The sequence below is a fragment of the Apus apus genome, chromosome 3 (genome assembly GCF_020740795.1).
Source record: "Apus apus isolate bApuApu2 chromosome 3, bApuApu2.pri.cur, whole genome shotgun sequence".
NCBI classification, from domain to species: domain Eukaryota; kingdom Metazoa; phylum Chordata; class Aves; order Apodiformes; family Apodidae; genus Apus; species Apus apus.
This window is the reverse complement of record NC_067284.1, coordinates 103898806-103918985: the sequence shown is the minus strand read 5'-3', so window position 1 is coordinate 103918985 and position 20180 is coordinate 103898806. Positions and strand designations below refer to the sequence as shown.

Genomic DNA, 20180 nt, shown 5'->3' with positions numbered 1-20180 from the left:
CAGGGACATCACCATCACACCAGGCAGGGACCCTGCACTCTGGGGACTCATGACCACCCTGAGCTGAGGGTCACAGGCCTGGGGTCTGGAGACCCCCGATCCCTCCACTAGGGCCTGACCCAGCACAGGGCAGGGGGTCCTCGTGTGGGGGGAGGGGGCACCAGAAGGCGGCACGGGAGCAGCAGTGGGATATTCTGGGATGAAGCCCAAACGTGTTGGGACAGACACAAAAAGACGTGTCAGAGCACATAAGGATGGAAAAGGAGCAGAGATGGAGATGAAACAGTGACAGGGGTGGAGCAGGGACAACATAGAAGCAGAAGGATGGGACAAGACTCAGGGCTCACTGACGGGGGTGACACCAACAAGTGAGACGCTGAGAGCTGCCTGATGGTGTCTGTGGAGAAGGTCCCTGTGGGGTCCCCTCTCTCTGAGGCCCCCGGGAGCCCCTCACACAAACACCACTGCAGTGGCGATGGCTGCAGAGCTGCCAGGTCAGTGGCATGAGACCCCAGCTCACTGGGCAGCATAGCTGAGCTGGGGGGACCCAGCCAAAGATGGACCTGTCCCTCCCCACCACAAAACATCCTCCAGGGTACAGGGAGGATCCAGGATGGCTGAGCTGGTCTCCATGGGCTCACCCCCCACAGGCTGCTGGGAGCTGTGACACACTTGCAGCCTCATCACAGAATCCTAGACTGATTAAGGTTGGAAGAGACCTTAAAGAATATTTAGTTCCTCTCCTGCCTTGCCATGGGCAGGGGGACATGTCCCACTAGACCAGGTTGCTCCAAGCCCCAACCAACCTGAACTTCAAAACTGCCAGGGATGGGGCAGCCACAGCTGCTCTGGGAAACCTGGGCCAGTGTCTCACCACCCTCACAGCAAAGAATTTCTTCCAAGGATCTCATCTCAATCTCCCTTCTTGCAGCTTGAAACCATTCCCCCTCATCCCATCACTCCCTGCACTTGTCCAAAGTCCCTCCCCAGCTTTCCTGTAGCCCCTCCAGGTACTGGAAGGTGCTCTAAGGTCACTTCCAACCCAAACCATTCTGTGAGTCCATGATTCTATGACTGGGAAGGGTAAATGGATCCTGCTTGGTGGGAAGGACAATTAATACAGCAAGGTGGCTGCAAGGGCTCTTGGGCAGCTGGAACACCCACCCATGGTTTGCATCCACATGGGAACCTGCAGGTGAAAGGGCTGAAATCACCACTTTCTTTCAATCCATCTGTGTAACTCCCTCCCAAGGAACTGGAGATACAGCCAAAAGCTGGGTGCACCCCCACCCAAGCTAGGACCAGCCTGGGATGTGCTGTTGCACTGGGCAACACCATCCTGCTCTTGAAAAGGAACAGCTTAAAGCTCAGCAAAAGGCAGAAAGGAACAGCTCCACCCCAACCATCTCTCACAAGTCAGACACCAGCTTGTGCTTTCCAGGTTTTACCAATCCATCCGAGTGGTCACAGCCACCAGATCCAAGATCAACTACAGCCCAGATGGGAAACTTTTTTTTTTTTTTTTGAGGGGGGTCCTGCCCCAGGCCAAGCACCCTCTCCTTTCAAAGGGCAGCCAGTGCTCAGCCCTCTCCCCCCGGAGCCCTGGCCAAGGCTTGGGGAAAGGGAATTTCAGGGGGCCGAGGAAGTGACCAATGCAAGTTTATAAAAGCTTTTATTTGCTCTTGGTATGACCAAGAATGGGACAGTGATCTTTTATACAATTTGATACAGTAAGTGGTACAAAAGAATGTGTTTTAAATAAAAAGCCAGAGTGGAGTAGCAAAAATATTAAAAGATTAAGTAAAAAATTGTAGGCATGGGAATTAATCCTAGACCTTAAGTTGATGCTGTTTTTTCTACCACCCGAGTCGGAGAGCACGAAGCGCTGCCCTTCCCCTGCCCCGCGTGGCCACGGCTCCGGCAGCTCCAGGAGCACTGAACACTTGGAGGGTAGATTCAACCTGGGGTTTTAGCACATCACGACCAATTGAATCAAGTTACTATTTATTTCTTTTTGCCTTGACAAAAAGGCAGTGCTGAGCCTTCCTCCGCTGGCCGGGTTGGCTAAAGCCCCCCCAGCCTCGGGCAGAGCTGGTGCAGGGGGGGGGAGCAGCTTTTGCCTCCTTTCCTAGGCTGGCCTTAGGCTTTATTCCACGCGCAAGGCTGGGGAGGGGGGTGTTTGTCTTCCAAGGAGAGGTTTCATAAGCAGTTAGTTTGCTAGCTAGGCAGGAAGTTTAGATACCAGCAGAAATACAGTTACTGCAGATTCCTCCAACATGATCATTATTTTTTTTTCTGCATCGACTCCTGTTGCTCGCTCCTCCTGGGCTGGGCCTTGTGCTCCACACCACAAACCAGAGCCGAGCCACGCGGTTAAAATCCAGTTCTTGGTTTGTTTTGGTTTTGTTTTTTTGCTTTATATACGAACAGAAATAGACCATCTAGAAATATTTCAGTTTATTAACTCAGTAAGGAGAATAGGCAATGGAGGTGGGAGCTAGTAGTACCAGCGAGTGGCCTGATCTCTACCTGCGGGCTCACAACAAACACAGTGTCTACAAAGGATCCCGGGGGATTTACAGAGGGAGCCAAGCCCCTGGAAGTAAATAAAAAGCTCACATTTAAAACAAGGATTATACAAAAAAAAAACCCAACCAAAACCAAGAAACAAACCCTTGATGTATATTTCTCCATTTTTTCCCTTTTTGATAAGGTTAGATAGTGCAGGTTCCATGGGAAGGTATTGGCAAGACAGGCGTGGGACAATGGGAAGGGCAGCAGTGCCCATTTATCCGCCGGTCCCAGTGTCCTGCCCCACCCCAAGAGCCACTCGACTGGGAAGGGTTAACACACATGGAGACGAAATGCCAAAATACAGAGGGGAAGGGAGACACCTCAGTAAAGTTGCTACACAGGAAGCCGTTCAAAACTAGAAGTTCGATGTTAAAACACCCTCATTTCATTAACATTGTATCAACTTGATTCACTACTTTAATTTTTTACCCAAGACAGTCCTAAACCCGAGCGGACACGAGCGAGGCACAAGCTCCTCCAATGTTGCAGAACGTGAGGCCTGGGGAGGAGGAAGCATCTATTTAAAAATCATTTCACCCCTGGTGGGAGCAGTTCTCCTACATGGTGTTTGAAAGGCAAGGCAAAGGGAACCTGCACACCAGGAGCAGTCGGCAAAGTCAGCCTGGCTGTCCCCAACCCCCACCCTGTCCCAAAGCATCCACGAGTGACACTAGGGCTGCCAGCAAAGCCAGAGGCTGAGCTGGAAAAGCCAGGCAATCCCAGGGAGGCTGTGCAGCCCTGCCAGGATCCCCCCACTGGGAGTGAGGGCAGGACTGACCCAAGTACCAAATGACTCGGCTTTTCACACCGGGAAACGGAAAAGTTTTCAGGGAGGTAATAAATTAAACTGCCAACTTTTTTTTTTTACTTTTTTTTTTTTTTTCCTTTAAATTCTAGTTTCACTCAGCCTTTTGCTAGGCTACCAGACAACGTGTTGGAGTGGCTAACAGTAAGAGAACTTACACAGTTCATGTTAACTGCTGTCAGTTTGGGAATTGCATGTTATATTCATACACATAAAGTAGACAACCACATCACCCTCCATAGAAAACTAGTGCATGCAAATAACTCTTCCATATCATAAAACCCAACGGCTATGCAGGAGGAGAGAGGAGAGATACTAGTGAACGGACATTGGCTAAGAGGGAAATTAGTAGGTATCGTCAACATCTTTACCTTGAAAGCTAAATCAGTGCTTTGTATTAAATTTTTGGCAAACATACCACGTTGCCATCCTTTTTTATTAACACATCACACCATGAAGAAATGCAAATAAAAGCAGCATGCAGGCAAAAGGAAAGAGCTGCGAGTGAGGAGGGGGGGGGAAAATGGCAGCAGGAACAGCTCTGAATGGCTAGATCACCAAAGAGGAGACACAGCAGATTAAATGTCATTATTCTTTTTTTTTTTTTTTTTTTTTTTTGCACCACCCTTTGTCCTCGATGCATGACACCAACAATTACAGAAAGCAATCACAAAAGAGTTCAGTATTTTGAAATGGTCAAGTATGGATGGGATGTCTCCTGCACATGCTTCCACCAGAAGAAAATAAAGTTAAAAAAAAAAAAAAAGTTAAAATAAAAGCTCCTTTCCACATAAGGCACAGGACAAAATAAACCCCATTCACAGACTCAAGGCGAAAAATGAGTGTTTTCCTGGCTCTTTTGCTGATTCATCTAGAGAATATGGTGACTCAAGCACATTATCCATGACAGAAAATTCCACTGTTGTACAAAATAAATTGTTAATTCTAACTTTTATTCTTATACAATTTGCAGAAGAGAGTTGAGTATGATTGCTATATGTTTTAATGTCAGGAGGAACGGGACTATAATACAACCAAAATGTAGTGGTAAGTTGAGCAGGTACATGAAAAAAATGAAGTCACGGAGATGATTTTCCTATACATGTTGTTGAGAAAATTATAGTAGGCAAGCTGTCCTAAACGGAAACCCAAAGGGAGACAGGAGCTTGTTAAGATGAGGAACAAAACATTGGTTTAAGGTTAAAAACGGGCAGAGTGGTTTGTTTCGCAGCGAGAAAAAAGGGGCGGTGGATGGCGATTGGTGATAGAGGAGAAGGTTCAGCAACACTTGCTCTTCCAGCCTGTCACCCCACCTCCACTGCTGATATCTACATTTTCACTGTTGGGCTCTTTTACAGGGGTCTGCAAGGAAACAAGTAAAAAATGTTAGAGGACTCCTGAGACATCCTGAAATAAATTATTAGAGGTGAAGAGACAGCGGCTTTTGAAGACCTGTAGCACCAAATCGTATTATGAACCAGCTCTGGACAAAGAGCTCCACAGAAGTGAAGGGAACTCTCCTCCCCTTGCCAGCAAAAGTAGGCAAACACAATTTAAAGGATTTTTGTTTGGTTTTACATAAATAACAACTGGAAAGCTGGAGAAAAAACTTTTGAACTTGGACCACCCCACAGTCAACTAAAACTATTTCTAGATCCTGACCCTTGGCCTTTGGTGGAGTAAGTAAATCACAGTGTACAACTAACACAAGCTGGCGTTCAATTATGTGAACTAATGACCTTAAAAAACCACTGAGTAATTTCTGGATAAAGAGGGGTTGTTCAAAAGCATCTGCCTTCCAGTTAAGCAGGACAACAGTTTCCGAGGCAGTGGGCAAAACAGGCTCCTCTGCGTCACAGGCTATAAATTTGGTTAGACCAAAGCAAAAATCAAAGTGAAGTGGTTTTGACCAGACCCTAACATCTACTTCCAGCTGTTTAGACACTAATCTAAACATCCACCAGAATCCTGCAGTTCCATCTCTAGATGCCTTTTCGTATTCTCTTCAGCACAGCCTTGCAAAAGCAACCCCTCCTGTTCCTTAGTTACACACACTGTGACCCAAAAATAAAAACGCAAAGGTCCAAAAGGTCAGTAAGACTTGCTGGCCTGACCTCCTGCTTACCAAAGGCTGGGGATTTCCATCCTGTTTCTCACAAAGCTTGTCAAAAACCAATTCAGAAACAGCTCAGAACTACAACGGCAAACCAGATGTGTATTTAAAAAGGGTTGTGGAAACATTCAGCATTGACCTTGCACTAAATTTCTAACCAACTGACTCAGTGACATCACTGATAGCATTCAGGCAGGAGGGCAGTGGAAGGCAGTGCTGAAGGCAGTCCCAGTCCCTACCAGTAAGCTGGAGCACAAAAAAAAACACATTTAGAAGCAAAGTACATACACTGGAGTTGGCCAATCTGCATCTCTTTTGCTCCAGAGAGTTTCAGTGCTGGAGAGTCATGACCTGATGGTACAGAGGAATGTGCTGGCACAGGGGTTACTGGGTAAATCAAGCCCTTGGCTATGGGATTATGGGATTCCAACTAACTGGAACCAACTCCAGAGCCACCCATGTATCCAAGCCCAGCTCAAACTTGCAAGAAAATAGTGCCAGCTACTGGAAGCCAATGCTTTTTCTACTTCTAAAAGATAAAAGGGATACAAGAACAGCAGTGTCCTGGAGCTCTGGGCATAGAGAGATTTGGGTGCAGGCTGCAGGAAAGACAACCAACGTCATCATACACAGGATGTTTCAGGAGGAGATCCAACCACCAAGTGAACCCCAGGACATGGAGGGGCTGGAGCGTGTCCAGAGAAGGGCAACGGAGCTGGGGAAGGGTCTGGAGCACAAGTCTGATGAGGAGCAGCTGAGGGAACTGGGGGTGTTCAGCCTGGAGAAAAGGAGGCTGAGGGGAGACCTTCTTGCTCTCTACAGCTGCCTGAAAGGAGGTTAGAGCCAAGGGGGATCAGTCTCTTCTCCCAAGAAACAAGCAACAGGATAAGAGCAAATAGCTTCAATTTGCACAGGGTGGGTTTGGATTGGATATTTGGAACAATTTCTTCATGGCAAGGCCCTGGCTCAGGCTGCCCAGGGCAATGGTGGAGTCCCCATCCATGGAGGGATTTCAGAGCCATGTAGATGTGGTGCTGAGGGACATGGTTTAGCGGTGGCCTTGGCAGTGCTAGGGTAATGGTTGTTAAGTTAGGTTACAGTTGGACTTGATGATCTTAAGGGTCTTTTTCAGTCAGAATGACTCTGTATTTCTCTCAGTTGCAATTTAATCTTTCAATAAAACCTCCAAAGGAACACAGAGGATGAGAGGGCTAATCACTGGAGACAAGGTATAAGTGACATAGCTTTTCCATCTGTTCTATCTACCACATCTGAACTCTTCCCAACAAGCACTGAGGAGTTTTAGACAATGTTGCTTATCTATGTAGATGGTGGCAGGGAAAGGACAATTCTCTTCCAGGGCAACTGAAATGCTTTAATTCCAAGCACATGTACAATGTAACTATGAGGTCAGGGGCCAAACAACTACAAGTTTATGTTCCTTCGCTCTTTGATGTCTACTCTCTAGGCAGTACCCCTACAATAATGAAACATCAAACAAGCTTTAGAAGCTTCAGTTGTACCATGTTACTCCTTCAGGCACTCATTTGTCTGAGCATGCCAAAGTAACAGCTGTGACAGTTCAGGTAAGCACCAAAAGCAAAAGCAGTTGAAATTTTTGTATATTATTTTCAAACAAATATCCTGTAAGCACCTACCTTTCGAAGAATGTCTTCTGCTAATGTGAGGAATGCCTTCTCAATGTTTATATTTGCTTTTGCACTAGTTTCGAAAAACCTAATACCATGCTCCCTAGCAATCTAAACCAAAAGAGAAAGAAGGAGGTTAGTGTTACCACGGAGTTACTCAATTGCTGCTGCTACATCGTTGGGATTAGCAACATTTATAAGCATGTAATATTCTTTCAGCTGTAGCAAGCATCAGAAGTACCAGCTAGGCAAAGTGTCACAAAGGAAAATTGGGAACTTAAAGATTCATAAATAGCAATTAAAGTGTATTAAATCACAAGTCAACGTCTGAACATAAGATGACAGATACCGCACAAGCCTGTCCCATAAGTAACTTCAAGGACGCCTGAAAAATTTTAGTTACCAAAGAGAGCAGAAGCTGCAGCTGAACTCGTTCCATTCATGGCAGTTCTTTGCAACGCAGCTTCTGAGAAAACATTCCCTGGAGCTGCAAACCATTAGTGAATCCAGCCACCTTATTGTTCCCCTGACCCATCCTGCTGTGGCACCGAAACCACCTGGGGATGGCAGGAAGTCTTGGCACTGAGGCACATACTTGGATAAGCAAGTATTTTGTCTGACACTTACCTGTTCGCCTTTTGCTTTAGGGACAACTCTTTTATCTTCCATGTCACACTTGTTTCCTAACAGCATCCTCTCCACATCTTCATTGGCATGCTAAAACGAGACAAGAGACAGGGTTACACAGCTTCCCCTATGAGCAGTAAATATCTACTTCACTTTGGTGTTGCCAGGCTCTTTGAAGTCCAGGATAATGTTTACAGGTATTGGTGTCCTGCACTTTCCCAAGTCCTAACAAAGACTGCTAGAAATCACTTTCAGACAGTGCCTTTAGACTAAATTCCTTTACTTCTTTACTGTGAGGGTTACAGAGCACTGGAACAGGCTCTCGAGAGAGATTATGGAGTCTCGCTTCTCCGGAGACTTTCAATATGCTGTCTGGTTGCCTTTCTGAGTGGTCTGCCCTAGCTGGTGTTTTGGGTTTGTTGCTTTTGGGGGTTTTTTGGGTTTTTCCCCCTGCTGTGGCAGGGGAGTTGGACTCGATGATCTTTGGAGGTCCCTTCCAACCCATAATATCCTGTGTTTCTGTGATCCTGGAAGTGAAACGGCACAACCACTGCAGGTTTGGCACAGCTCTATCATTATCCCAATGCCACATATTTTCCTCCTTCCTTTTTACTTCTGTAGTTTAAGTGTGAAGTTTTCCTTTCTGAAAAAGACCAAGTGCTGCTCTGCAACCCAGATCTTTCCAGTAAATGACACCAGCCCACCAAATCTTCATTAGTTTTAATTCAGTGATGTGGGAAAAGAATGAACTTCCTGCCTGGCACTTGGAGGTGTCAGGTTTTCTGCGTGCTAGACAAGGACATCACAGAAATGATGCCACAAAAACATTACAGGACTAGAACCACCGCACATTTACAGCTGCCAACAACTGAGCTTCACGCACTGGAGTGGCTCTGGCTGCCACTACTACTTGCTTGGTGTTTAAATGTTCCTTTAAGTAGTTTTATTGTAGACAGGTAGGTCTTTTTAGTAATTGCAATTATGTTTTCAACCACTGCAAAGCCAAGTAGCCAGAAAGTTAGGAAAAACAACCCTTTTGCCTGTAAATTTTTTTAGAGGAGTTATGGAGTTAACTAACAAAGGGAAATTACAGCTCTGCTGTTCCTCTGATGTCACAATCATCAGAGCAGGACTCTGTCAGCCTTGTGCTTTAGCTCTATCTGCTTCACACACAAGTTGAGAAGCTCATGCAGGGAGCTGGCACGCAGGCTGGGTACCAAGCACACACAAACCAGGGCACTCCAAAGTGAAAACTGAAGTGAGCACTGTGCCGAAGCTCAGGATCCAAAGAAAAGCAGAAGCACACCACGAGGAATCACCTTTGTAAGGCAAAAACAAGTGCCAACCCTTTCTCATGGAATGCTGAATGAGCACAAATACGTCGGCTGTTTAGTTATTGAAGTTCTGCCAATATCCATCATAGTAAAGAAAGATTATGCAAGAGAGATCCACCAGACTAGCAAAAAAGTTCCAGCAGCCACAGCACAAAGCATCACTTAAGTGGATAACTGAAGTACTTTGAAATCTGCCATGAGAAGCTTCTTGGAAAGTCTAATCTGAATTTACTTTCACTCCAACAGCCTTAATACTACTCTACAGCAGCATTACTAATGGAGCTTGAGAGGTAAGAGATACATGTACCCAGTGCTCCCGCTTACAGGAAGAACCCACTGCACATTCCTCAGGAGAATCACCTCCAGTTTCTTTCCTTCAGGTGACAAGGAGAAACCAGGTGGCAAAAGTCAATTAAGATACCATGTAGAGTAAGACTGAAAAGGTTAATTTTCATGCACACACACAAAACTGCCTACACAGCAACATATTTTTTTTTTCAAATACAGCCAGTCCCAAACCTACAGAACTGTGCACAACTCAGTCATTTCTACTAGCCCAAAGCAAAAGTGCACAGTGCAGGAACACCTCTGCAAAATGTGTGACTTATAAAGCATTTAGCAAGGATGAAGGTGTAACATCTCCATGTTTCCTGGCTACTTCTAAATCAAGGCCTAAGTATCCTGTTGAAGATCTTCCTTGCACGGAAGAGCCATTCCCAACAGCAGGTCACTTACTGAAAATTCTCCTCCCTGTGAGGATATCCTTGGCAGTATCAACCTCGTGGAAAACCAAAGCACCTAGTCACTTCATTCACAACTACCATTTGCAATAGTCCTGTACATGATGAGGAATACCTGCCACACATTTTAGCAGGAAGCCTCAACACTGTATGTGGCAGCTTACACGACGACTTCAGCCCTCCTTTCTGCAAACACACTCCATTAGTGAGCTTCTTCCACAGGAAAAAAACAAAGCTTCCTATGGTGTCAAAACATGTCTTGGAAAACTGCAGTAACCATGCAGCCTCCACAATGCACGTGAAATCAGCTGCAGAGGCTTGTGTGACACAGATGTAAAAAACACGAGGTCAGCAAAAGCACTTGCCTCTCAGTCACAGTGGCAGGAATGACACTCATCACCCACCTTCCCGGATACGGCTGCATTTTTTAACCAAAGCAACTGCAGCATCTCAAGGCCTTAGTTTCAAGTTTACATTCAACTCATCACTGAGCCTCTTCCCTCCCCCTTCTGCACCCACCAAAACATGCCTCTTTCCATAAACAGGAGAGTTTCCTATTCCTCACACTAGGAAATTAAAGTCCCAGTATCACATTTTTGCTCTGTAAGAACCTTTCACCAGCCTCAAAGCTTCAACTAGCAATGCCTGCAGCACCCATCTGCTGATGCTCAGCTCTACAGGGCCATCTTTGTGCTTTCCTGAAAAGTAACAAAGCTGGAAAATCCAAATATCTATTCCATTTGGGAACAGCAGAGCAAAGGCAAGAAATAACAGTTCTGCTGCTCTCTAACATCTCAGAACTCCCAGAGAATGAACTCCTGGGGATCCAGACACTGACTGTTTCCACATCAGTTTCTTCTGCTTCACTTGACCTTGCTTGAAATTTTGCAGCCTCCTTGTTTGTACTCCTCCAAGAAAATCAGCCATGTGGGTTGGAGTCATTTGCTAATACCCAACAGCAACAGCAGCTTGTTATATCACCTCCAACAGCCATCAACCTGCAAATACTTCATTACGTCATTTTTGAGGGAGTGGAGGTGATTGTACTTAATTATTTCTGAGGATTTACAGAGTCACCCTTATAAAACAGGTTAGCACTAGCAGTGATGTATTCTATAGTTCCTCTGCAGCTTATGGCTTCGTGTTGCTCCCCTGCACACCACCTTGTGGTGGCAGCTCCCCCTGAAACTGCAACTCCTAGTTATTACCAGATGTATTCCTGATCTTCAAGTATTCTCCAGCACAGAAACTTTTTGCTCATGTATGATTTTGACATCTTAGGACACTGTGTTGCAACCCTTCATGCCATTGTTGAAAGAAGAGCAGAAGGAGGGAACACAGGACATGGACCAGCCCAAGAACAGTAACTGACCCCTGTGTTAGAACCTTACTTTCACCAAATAGTTTGGGTTGGAAGGGACCTTAAAGATCATGCAGTTCCAACCCCCTGCCATGGGCAGGAACATCTCCCACCAGACCACCTTGCTCCAAGCCTCATCCAACCTGGCCTTCAGCGCTTCCAGGGATGGAGCAGCCACAGATGCTCTGGGCAACCTGGGCCAGTGTCTCACCACCCTCACAGCAAAGAATTTCTTCGAAGGATCTCATTTCAATCTCCCCTCTTGCAGCTTGAAACCATTCCCTCTCGTCCCATCACTCCCTGCCCTTGTCAAAACTCCCTCCCCAGCTTTCCTGTAGCCTCTTCAGGCACTGGAAGGTGCTCTAAGCTCTCCCCAGAGCCTTCTCTTCTCTAGGCTCAACAACCCCAACTCTCTCAGCCTGTCTTCAGAGCAGAGCTGCTCCAGCCCTTGCATCATCTCCATGGCCTCCTCTGGACTTGCTCCAACAGCTCCATGTCCTTCTTGCATTGGGGACCCCAGCACTGGACCCAGCACTGCAGGGGGTCTCACCAGAGCACAGCAGAGGGGGACAATCCCCTCCCTGGCCCTGCTGGTCCCACTGCTGGGGATGCAGCCCGGGACACAGTTGGTTTCTGGGCTGCCAGCACATGGTGCCAGCTCGTGGTGAGCTTTTCATCACCCAACACCCCCAAGTCCTTCTCCAGGGTAGAAGCCGAAACTGCAATCCAGAACATGAGTCCTGTGGAACTCACAACATTCTCTGTTGGTCACAACAAACAGTTCAGTTCTGGGATCTTACCAACATTACTCACCTCATCTATGTTTCTGAGCCACTTGCTGATGTTTTCAAAGCTCTTGGCATTGGTGATGTCATATACTAGCATGATCCCCATGGCACCTCTGTAATAGGAGGTGGTGATGGTGTGAAATCGTTCCTGCCCTGCTGTGTCCCTGCAGAAAACAGACAAGAGCACACATCAGAGGCAAGCTCTAAAGAAACCAGCTGGTGTGTCTGTCAGTGGAGCGTGCAGAGTGCAGGTCCTGCTCTACTGCACCACTGCCAAATGACAAGCAATGTCTTGGAAGAGAGGGAGGACATACTCCATTGTGCACCAGCAGCAGCTTCAAGGCAGGCCCATTCCCTCCCAGACGTAGCTGAACACTCAGAGAAGAAAAAGGAGAACCTTTAGCAAGTCAGGCTCAAGAGGTAGAGAAACCTTGGGTTTGAAGCTTCTCTTTTGGATTTTGCTTTAAAGGGGATTGCTGTGGGCTTTTTTAAAACACATTTTAAGAGTCAACTATGACAGAGACAAAAGACACTGAGTAGCCATGAAGCCTCATGAACACTCAACATTTTCTGGAACTCAACCTTAAAACCAAGAATAACTCTTTTTTGAGATCAGCTTTATAAAGCTTTAACTTGATCTTCCAAACTTTTATGGTGAAATTTTAGATAGACGTGTAAGAAAAGTAAGTCTAGAAGATTGTAACTTACTGTAATTGTAACATTGAATTATTGATTCTTATCAATAAGATGCTGAAAATTGATCATGCAAGATTAATGATGGCAAGGATTTTCCCATCTCATTTTGAGACCTTTGATGGAATCCATGAGATTTGGTTAAAGAAACTGTCAGGCCATTAAGTTGAGATTGAGGAGTTAACTGCATATTCTGTGGTGTCTTTCAGAGGACATAAACCTAACAACAGATTACGTTTACAGAACATTTTCAGTGACACTATTCACACCGGGTAGAATCAAAGGCACTTTAAACTGTCCAGAAAGGCACAGCGTTCCCCCCAACCCATTTTTCTTCACAAACTGCATCAGAAAACATCATGGACAGGAGTTAAAGTAGCTCAACTCTTCCCTCTCAACCGTTCCTGACTTCACGGCAGACACCCAGGCAGAACACAGACACCACCAGGCACAGAGTTCAGTCAAAACTCGGCTCTCCCCTCCACCCGCCTCGCCTGCAGTTCAACCAACAAATGCTGAACGTAGCTGCCAAATCAATTTGTTTAAGCACACGTCAGATTTCTGGCCAAGTACCAGCTGGTAAATAGTGAGTAAATCAAATGCTCCCAAATCTGAAGGTGCCACGGAGGAAACACTCCCGAGATGCAGGGAAAGTTTCTTCTCAAAGACTCTTGTTGGCTGGGTTTGACCTAGCCCCCAGAACATGGTTCTGAAGCTGATTGCTCCCCATCTTTTATCTCTTCCTAGGAAATGACAAACAGCAGGAAGAGGGCAAAGAGCAGAGGAGGAGAAATTGGGGCAGGTCCTAAAACTGAGCACCACTTTGTTCAGAGATGTTCTAACAGGCCATGCTGAGGTCTGGCTTGCTATAAGGAGCCTTGAGAGGCAATCTAGATCATTCCCTGGCTCTACAAACCTTGAGGGATAGCCACATTATTCCTGAACGATGCTTGATGTTTTGCTGGAGACCTTTGATAGCTGCTGGCTTCAATCTCTCGTTTCCTCTCTGTCCCATTTGGAAGTTTTCCTGATGGCAACACCTGGGTTTTCGCAATTAGAAGGCCATCAAACCTTGTCTTACCATTCATAGGTAAGAGGAACTCTCAGCCTTTCTTTCTACAGGTAATTCTGCACCTTCCCTGAATTTTCTCAAGCCACCTCAAGTTCTTTAGACCTTACTCACTGTCCAAAGGTCTAAGATACACAGATACACCTGTTACTCCCTCTGGACTTCCTCCAACTTGCCCATGTTCAAGAGAAGGTCAGGACACTACTCCAGCTCAAGTCTTACCAGCCTCATAGAGGAATATTTACTACAAGACCCAGGCATGTCTCTTTCCTCATCCCACTCTCTTTCCTCATGATGAAGCAGTTTTTTTCTGACAGCTTGATACAAGCAGGACAGTGTCAGCAAAGCCTCACCAAAAACATCAGGACATAGGGCATCTCTGATTTCTCCCTTCCTGACAAAGCCAGTAGCTGTCACAGTAAGAATTTAGATAGATTTTAAACAACTTGGCACTGGCAACACTGTTGTTAAGGCTTGTCATGTCCTATGCACCTACAACTAACTTGCTTAGTTAACTCCTCCAGTGTTTTTTCTGGCAACTGAAGCTAAGCTAATGGATGAAATGAAAGCTGAGGGGGAAAAAAGCAAAGAACCTGGAGTGTTTTCCCCCCCTCCCTTTTTTTTTTTAATAAGCACTATATCTGCCCTTTCCCCTTCTTAATGGATACTCCATTCATTATTCAGAGATAACTCTTAATGGATGTGAGATTAGAGACCTGACTGAGGCAAACAGAGGAAATGAGTTATGGTTTTCAAACTGCCTATGACTGATGAATCCACCCTGAGCAAATGGCAGGAGACAACTGGAGACCATGTCTCGTTTCCTGCCCGGCTTTCCATTCTTTTGTTCAAACTTCTAGGATGTGAGTACATGCTCCAAAACTATGGGGGTGCAATAAACCCTCAGTGCAGGCAAAAACATTTGTGGAAGCCAGCTAACTCTCCAAGCTAAAATAAATGTAGACAAGGACTATTAAGGCAGCCAAGGAAAACGAGGAGCTACTGCAGAAAAGGAAACTGATAGAGTTTAGTCTGGTTAGCTGCAAAATTAATCATAAATTCATACAATGGTTTGGATTGGAAGGGACCTTAAAGACTATCTAGACAGAGAAGGTTTTCCTGTTCAACCAGGGAAAGGACAACCACACGAAAACAAAAGATCTGCTTAAATTATTTTCATGCCAGCATAAAAGTATGCATAAGCTATATCATATTAGAGGTTTAACCAACAGAGAAAGAAATTTCTAGGACAGCTTTCCGGTTGACCTGGCAGAGACCAAAGAAACCTTAAAATGTACCAGGATTTGTTTATGAAAGATTTACACGGATACAACAAGAGGAGATTATATCGGATGATCTGTAAAGATCCTTCCAGTCTACACAGCTCAAAATAAAGATTTTTAACATATTAAACCAAATAATTCCTAGCAAAATAATACTAAGAATTTTATTACTCTCCTACTGTTTATTCTTAAAATATTTTTATAACTATACAGCAGAACATTGTGATGAAGAAATTGGACTGCTAATCCAGGCACATTCTGAAAGCTTCAGTGACTGGGATGAAAACTTTCCTCACAGAGACACATCTTTAAGACACTCCATGAGTGGCAAATACCAGCTTTTCTGAAACAACATTAATCCAAGGGAAAGAAAAAAAAAATCTGTAATGAGTGAAGTAACTAATTGTTTTACAGCAAGTCAGACTGCCCTGCCAAAAGAGACACTTCCACCTTGAGCTACGCACATGGTGAACACCTTCAAAAGCTCTTAAGCAGCAGGAGTTAACTTTTAGATATTCATAGGGTAACTGCAAAAATTAACGAGACTGATTGTACCCTAGTTAGTGGTGCTGTCTGCAGCTTTATCTTATTAAATGCAAGGACTTGCACAAAACAGGGAACTGCCACACATGTGACTACTTTGGATAGCTCTGCTGCTGCACAATCCCTTCACCTGGACAGAAGTTCCAGGTCAGATGATTGCTTTTGCAATGAGGTCATTGCTGAATAAAACAAAATCCTGAGGACACTCTTCTAGCCATGTAAAAGTGTTTCCAGTAAAGATTCACTGACAGAAAAAATTTACTTTATGGTCTTCTACACAGTTAAGAGCCGCATATTAAAAAAATTAGGCTGTTTCTAAAACTTGGAATCAGTCAACAGGACTGCAGGAAAATCCACTGACATACAAGCTTTATGTAAAAAAGACAGGAGGGTCAGAAGAGCAGCCAAGTAGGTAAAAATAAAAAATTGGTATGTTTTCAAATCTCTGAGTTAAGTGTTTTTCAGTTTATTACTGAAGCAATTTTGTCATCATAATGCTTCCTTATTAACACAACACTATCAACAACTGGGATTACTTCACACCCCATTGACGAGGAACAGTTCATTTGTCTTACACAGTTCTGGAAGTTCTTCAGGGTCTGGCCTTTCAGATCTCAACTTTCTGTCCCGAAGGATGCAAGTCACCACACTGCAACAAGGCTGCAGAGGTGCTCCTGGGGCAGCAGTTCTGCAGAAAGCCTGTCCCTGGCACACGAGAATCAAGCACTTTGCTAACTAGTACCAACTGTCACTCACCAGTTCTACCCATATATTTTGGTTACTCTTTGAGACTAGTGTAAGACTAGACATTTATACACCACGTGGCTTCTTAAGGAAACTCACAATTACTTACTATCCTGACTTTGAGAAGAAAATATGGACCTTTTGAAAAGGCTAATCACTCACGTACTGTTCATATAACCCTGCTCTTTATAATCCCTAGAAACCCATTCCTAAATACTGCAGTTATTTCTTGAATGGTTTTCTGCCCTACCCCATTCCTCCAGCACTCAACAGTCAGCATCAGAGTGTTCGGGGTGTTTTAGTTTTGGAGCCACTCTCCCAGTACCAACATCCTGTAAATCCACCTTCAGGATCACCCCCTGAAGTTCTTAGTTGTTTCCCCAGATTGGGGAGTCTGTGGACAGAGAGACCAGAAAGTGGCTGTATTTTCTGCAACCAGTTTTCACAAAACATTTTTTAGTAACTCAAAAGAGAGATCCTGGGAGAGCAATAGCATAACAGGAGTCTCAATCCCTGGAGGGATTTCAAAGCTGTGTAGCTGTGATGCTGAGGAACATAGCTTAGTGGTGGCCTTGGCAGTGCTGGATTAACGATTGGACTTGGTCATCTTAAAGGTCTTTTCCAACCAAAACAATTCTATTATAAATTTATTTATCAAGTTCTATTCTGAGAGCTGGCTGATCTGGGCTTTTTTCGTTCCCACATTCCCCTTTCTCTATTTCACCCCCATTATGCTGAGCTAGAGCTTCTCCCAGAGTCTCTCTCACTCGTGCTGGTGGATTTTCATTTCCACTGTCCTTGAGCTGAAGAGTCCTTCCTTCTCACATCTGTGTATTTAACAGTTCCAAACAGACTGTTCCTTTGGGAAATCCCTTGCAAACTTGCATACATCTGCAGCTACCACATTTTGCGATGCGGAGTTTCACAGTTTATTTCCTGGTGTTTTGCAGGTGGTGCCACCTTCTAGCCTTGGGTTAGAGCTAACGCTCTAGTACTGGAAGAGGCAGTGACATATCCAACTCTATCTCCCTTTTCCAACATACTCAAGATTTTTAAAATGCACTTTGGTCACTTCTCTGGCATGCTGAAGAATCAAAATCTTTCCAGTTGTTCTTCCTAAAATAGCTATTACATCCCTCTGGTCATCCTCCTTGCCCTTTTCTTTCTAGAACACACTAATCAAAATGGTGTATTATGTTAGACTGTGACACTTGCTGGCCCACTGGGAATGATTACACCCACTCTATGAGAAAAATTACATCTCATTTTTTCAATTGCAGCATTATGCTAATAGGTCTAGTGAATTACAGGATGCCTAAGCCTTTCAGTTTCCATTTCAAAGCAATCCTAACAGAGTTCCTGGAGTGTATGATATTACACTCTTCACAGTTGAATTTTTAGCTCTACTACTGTATTCCTCAAAAGTGTCTCATATCTTTTGCAATGATAACATCACCTTTTTTTACATTGTTTCCTCTTATTTCTCTGAACTACAATGATTACTGAAAATATTAGTATTTTTCAAAACATTAATTAGTGTTGAGTCTTCCGGGTCACACCCTTCCTACCTCTACTCTTAATTCCTTTCTCCCCAATCCTTTCTTAAGCCCCACCACTGGTGACTTTGCATATGGCATCATATCATGTACTGTCAGATCAACAATTTTTCTTAACAGTGCAACAACCTGAACAAGAAAATACTCATTTTTTTAATGTGATACCACCCCAAATTTGATGTACCAGTCCCCCTCTTGATGCATGTGCGATGAACAAGCTCTGTCCTTCAGGAGACCAGTCCCAAGAGCTGTGTCCCACCCACCCAGCTTAATCCCTGCTGAACAGCAACCCCACTTTTTAACACCTGCGAAGTATCACCTCTGGCAAGGTTTAACTCAGCTTGGCCTTTGTATTCTTGCTTTATTCCTAAATATACATATTTTAGAGGTCAAGGCACCACTGAGATACTGCCATGTGTGCTCACTTTCCATGCCCAGGAATAGGCAGTTAGCTATCCCTCTGTGTAGGGAAGAAGCAGAACTGTAGTAGAAAGTGTTGGTTTGATCTGTTTTCTCTAAGTTTCATTGCCCATCGAGACTGCACCCCACCCAAAGGGGTACAAAAACCAGTATTAGCCTGAGTAAAACACTGTGACAGTTTTGCAGGCAGCCAGATAGCAGCTCCTGTACCAGGTAGGCAGCATGAGAAAGATTTATTATGTGGGCAATAGAGGATTATACAGATCAGCAAGAGGCAGGTAATCAATATAGCAACTTTAAACTCAGGAACGGTTTATTTCTATTACTTTCTGTATGTGAGAAGAAAACCACTTTTCACCTATGTAAATAACAAATCCTACATAATCATGAAATCCCAGAATGGTTTGGCTGGGAAGGGACCTTTAAAGGTCATCTGGTCCAACCCCTCAGCACTGAGCAGGGTCATCTTCCACTAGATCAGGTTGCTCAGAGCCCCATCCAACCCGGTATCAAATAACAATATAATCAAATAAATCAAATCAAACAATCAAATACTTAATCACTCCCACTGATGTAGAAACCTGATTATGTAAGTGACAGGTTTGTCACTGGCTCATTAAACGCAGCTCCTTTGTAAATACTGAGCAACTCTATGTAAAGGAAATCTGGCATTTAAGAAATTGTTAACACAAACTAAGTTCTTTAAGGTACAAAATTCTGTCACCACAGGTCATTTAGCAAACAGCTGAATGTCACTAGCTAAAAAAAAAAAAAAAAAAGGATAAAAAAAGGTTTCAATCTGCATAAGCACCAATAATAACGATGATGACAATAACAGCAATAATGACAAAACTGCCCAGGCTTCCAACAAAAAGAGACTATCAGGAAGCAAGAAAAGAGCATTACAGACGGTTAGACTTGGACATGGTGACACTTTTGGAGAGCCATGGCTGGAATTACACTTCTGGACTGGGCCCATGTCACTGCTTCCGGTGTCTTGTCTCTGTAAGCCACCAGAAGCAGCTCAGATGTGAGTACAAGTAACAGGGCAAACTGCTGGGCAACCTCACAAATCACAGAATCGTGGAATGGTTTGGGTAGGAAGGGACCTTAAAGATCATCTAGTCCCAACCCCCTTGATATAGACAGGGAAACCTCCTACTAGACCAGCTTGCTTCAAGCCCCATCCACCCTGGCCTTGAACACTTCCAGGGATAGGGCAGCCACAGTTGCTCTGGGCAACCTGGGCCAGTGTCTCACCACCCTCACAGCAAAGAATTTCTTCTTAATGTCTAACCTAAATCTCTTCCAATTTGAAACCATGATCCTTTGTCCTATCGCTACATCCCCTTGTCACAAGTCCCTTCTTAGCTTTTCTGTAGACAAGGAAAGTGGAATAGGAGTTTTCAGATGGGGGAAAAACCCAAAAGTAAAACAGTGGTCATTCCTCCTCTGAAGTCTGAGCATGGATATGCTCCAGAAATACAAGCACCCCTGAAACATGATACTAATGGAAGCACACAAGGACCAAGGGTCTCATCTGTTCTAACTGAAGGTCCGCTTTCTCTTCACCACCCACATTTTTGTCATCCTCTGATCCAAGAACAGAGCTGTGTCCCAGTGTAAGTGCTACCTATAACTCAGAAGACTTGTGTTGTTGACTTAGCTATGTTAGGACCTGCACATTTACCTGTTATAAAAGCATGACCCATACCCTAGACACAAGAAAAGCTACAAGAACCACTTCAGGTTTGGAAGGGGAATGTTCCACTAAACGCAACCCTTGCTTACTAAGCTGCTGCAGCAGGAGTGGAGTGTAGTTCTGGAAATATGTTACACAACTGGTAGAAGTACGTGGGGAGTTTAAATACAGGAAGCGGTG

At 44.6% G+C, this 20180-nt stretch overlaps 1 protein-coding gene across 1 annotated transcript in view; it reads right to left on the bottom strand.

Annotated features, from left to right (window-relative positions):
- Positions 1 to 1653: 1653 nt before the first annotated feature.
- The window catches only part of RAB10 (RAB10, member RAS oncogene family), a 47361-nt gene continuing 28834 nt past the window's right edge, over positions 1654 to 20180 (bottom strand). Inside the window, exons 3-6 of the mRNA XM_051615864.1 lie at positions 12016 to 12154; positions 7769 to 7858; positions 7151 to 7252; positions 1654 to 4741 (exon numbers count right to left, since the gene is read on the bottom strand). Of these exons, the coding sequence (XP_051471824.1) occupies positions 4658 to 4741; positions 7151 to 7252; positions 7769 to 7858; positions 12016 to 12154 (415 nt within the window). The 3' untranslated portion in view covers positions 1654 to 4657. The remainder of the gene's footprint in view (positions 4742 to 7150; positions 7253 to 7768; positions 7859 to 12015; positions 12155 to 20180) is intronic.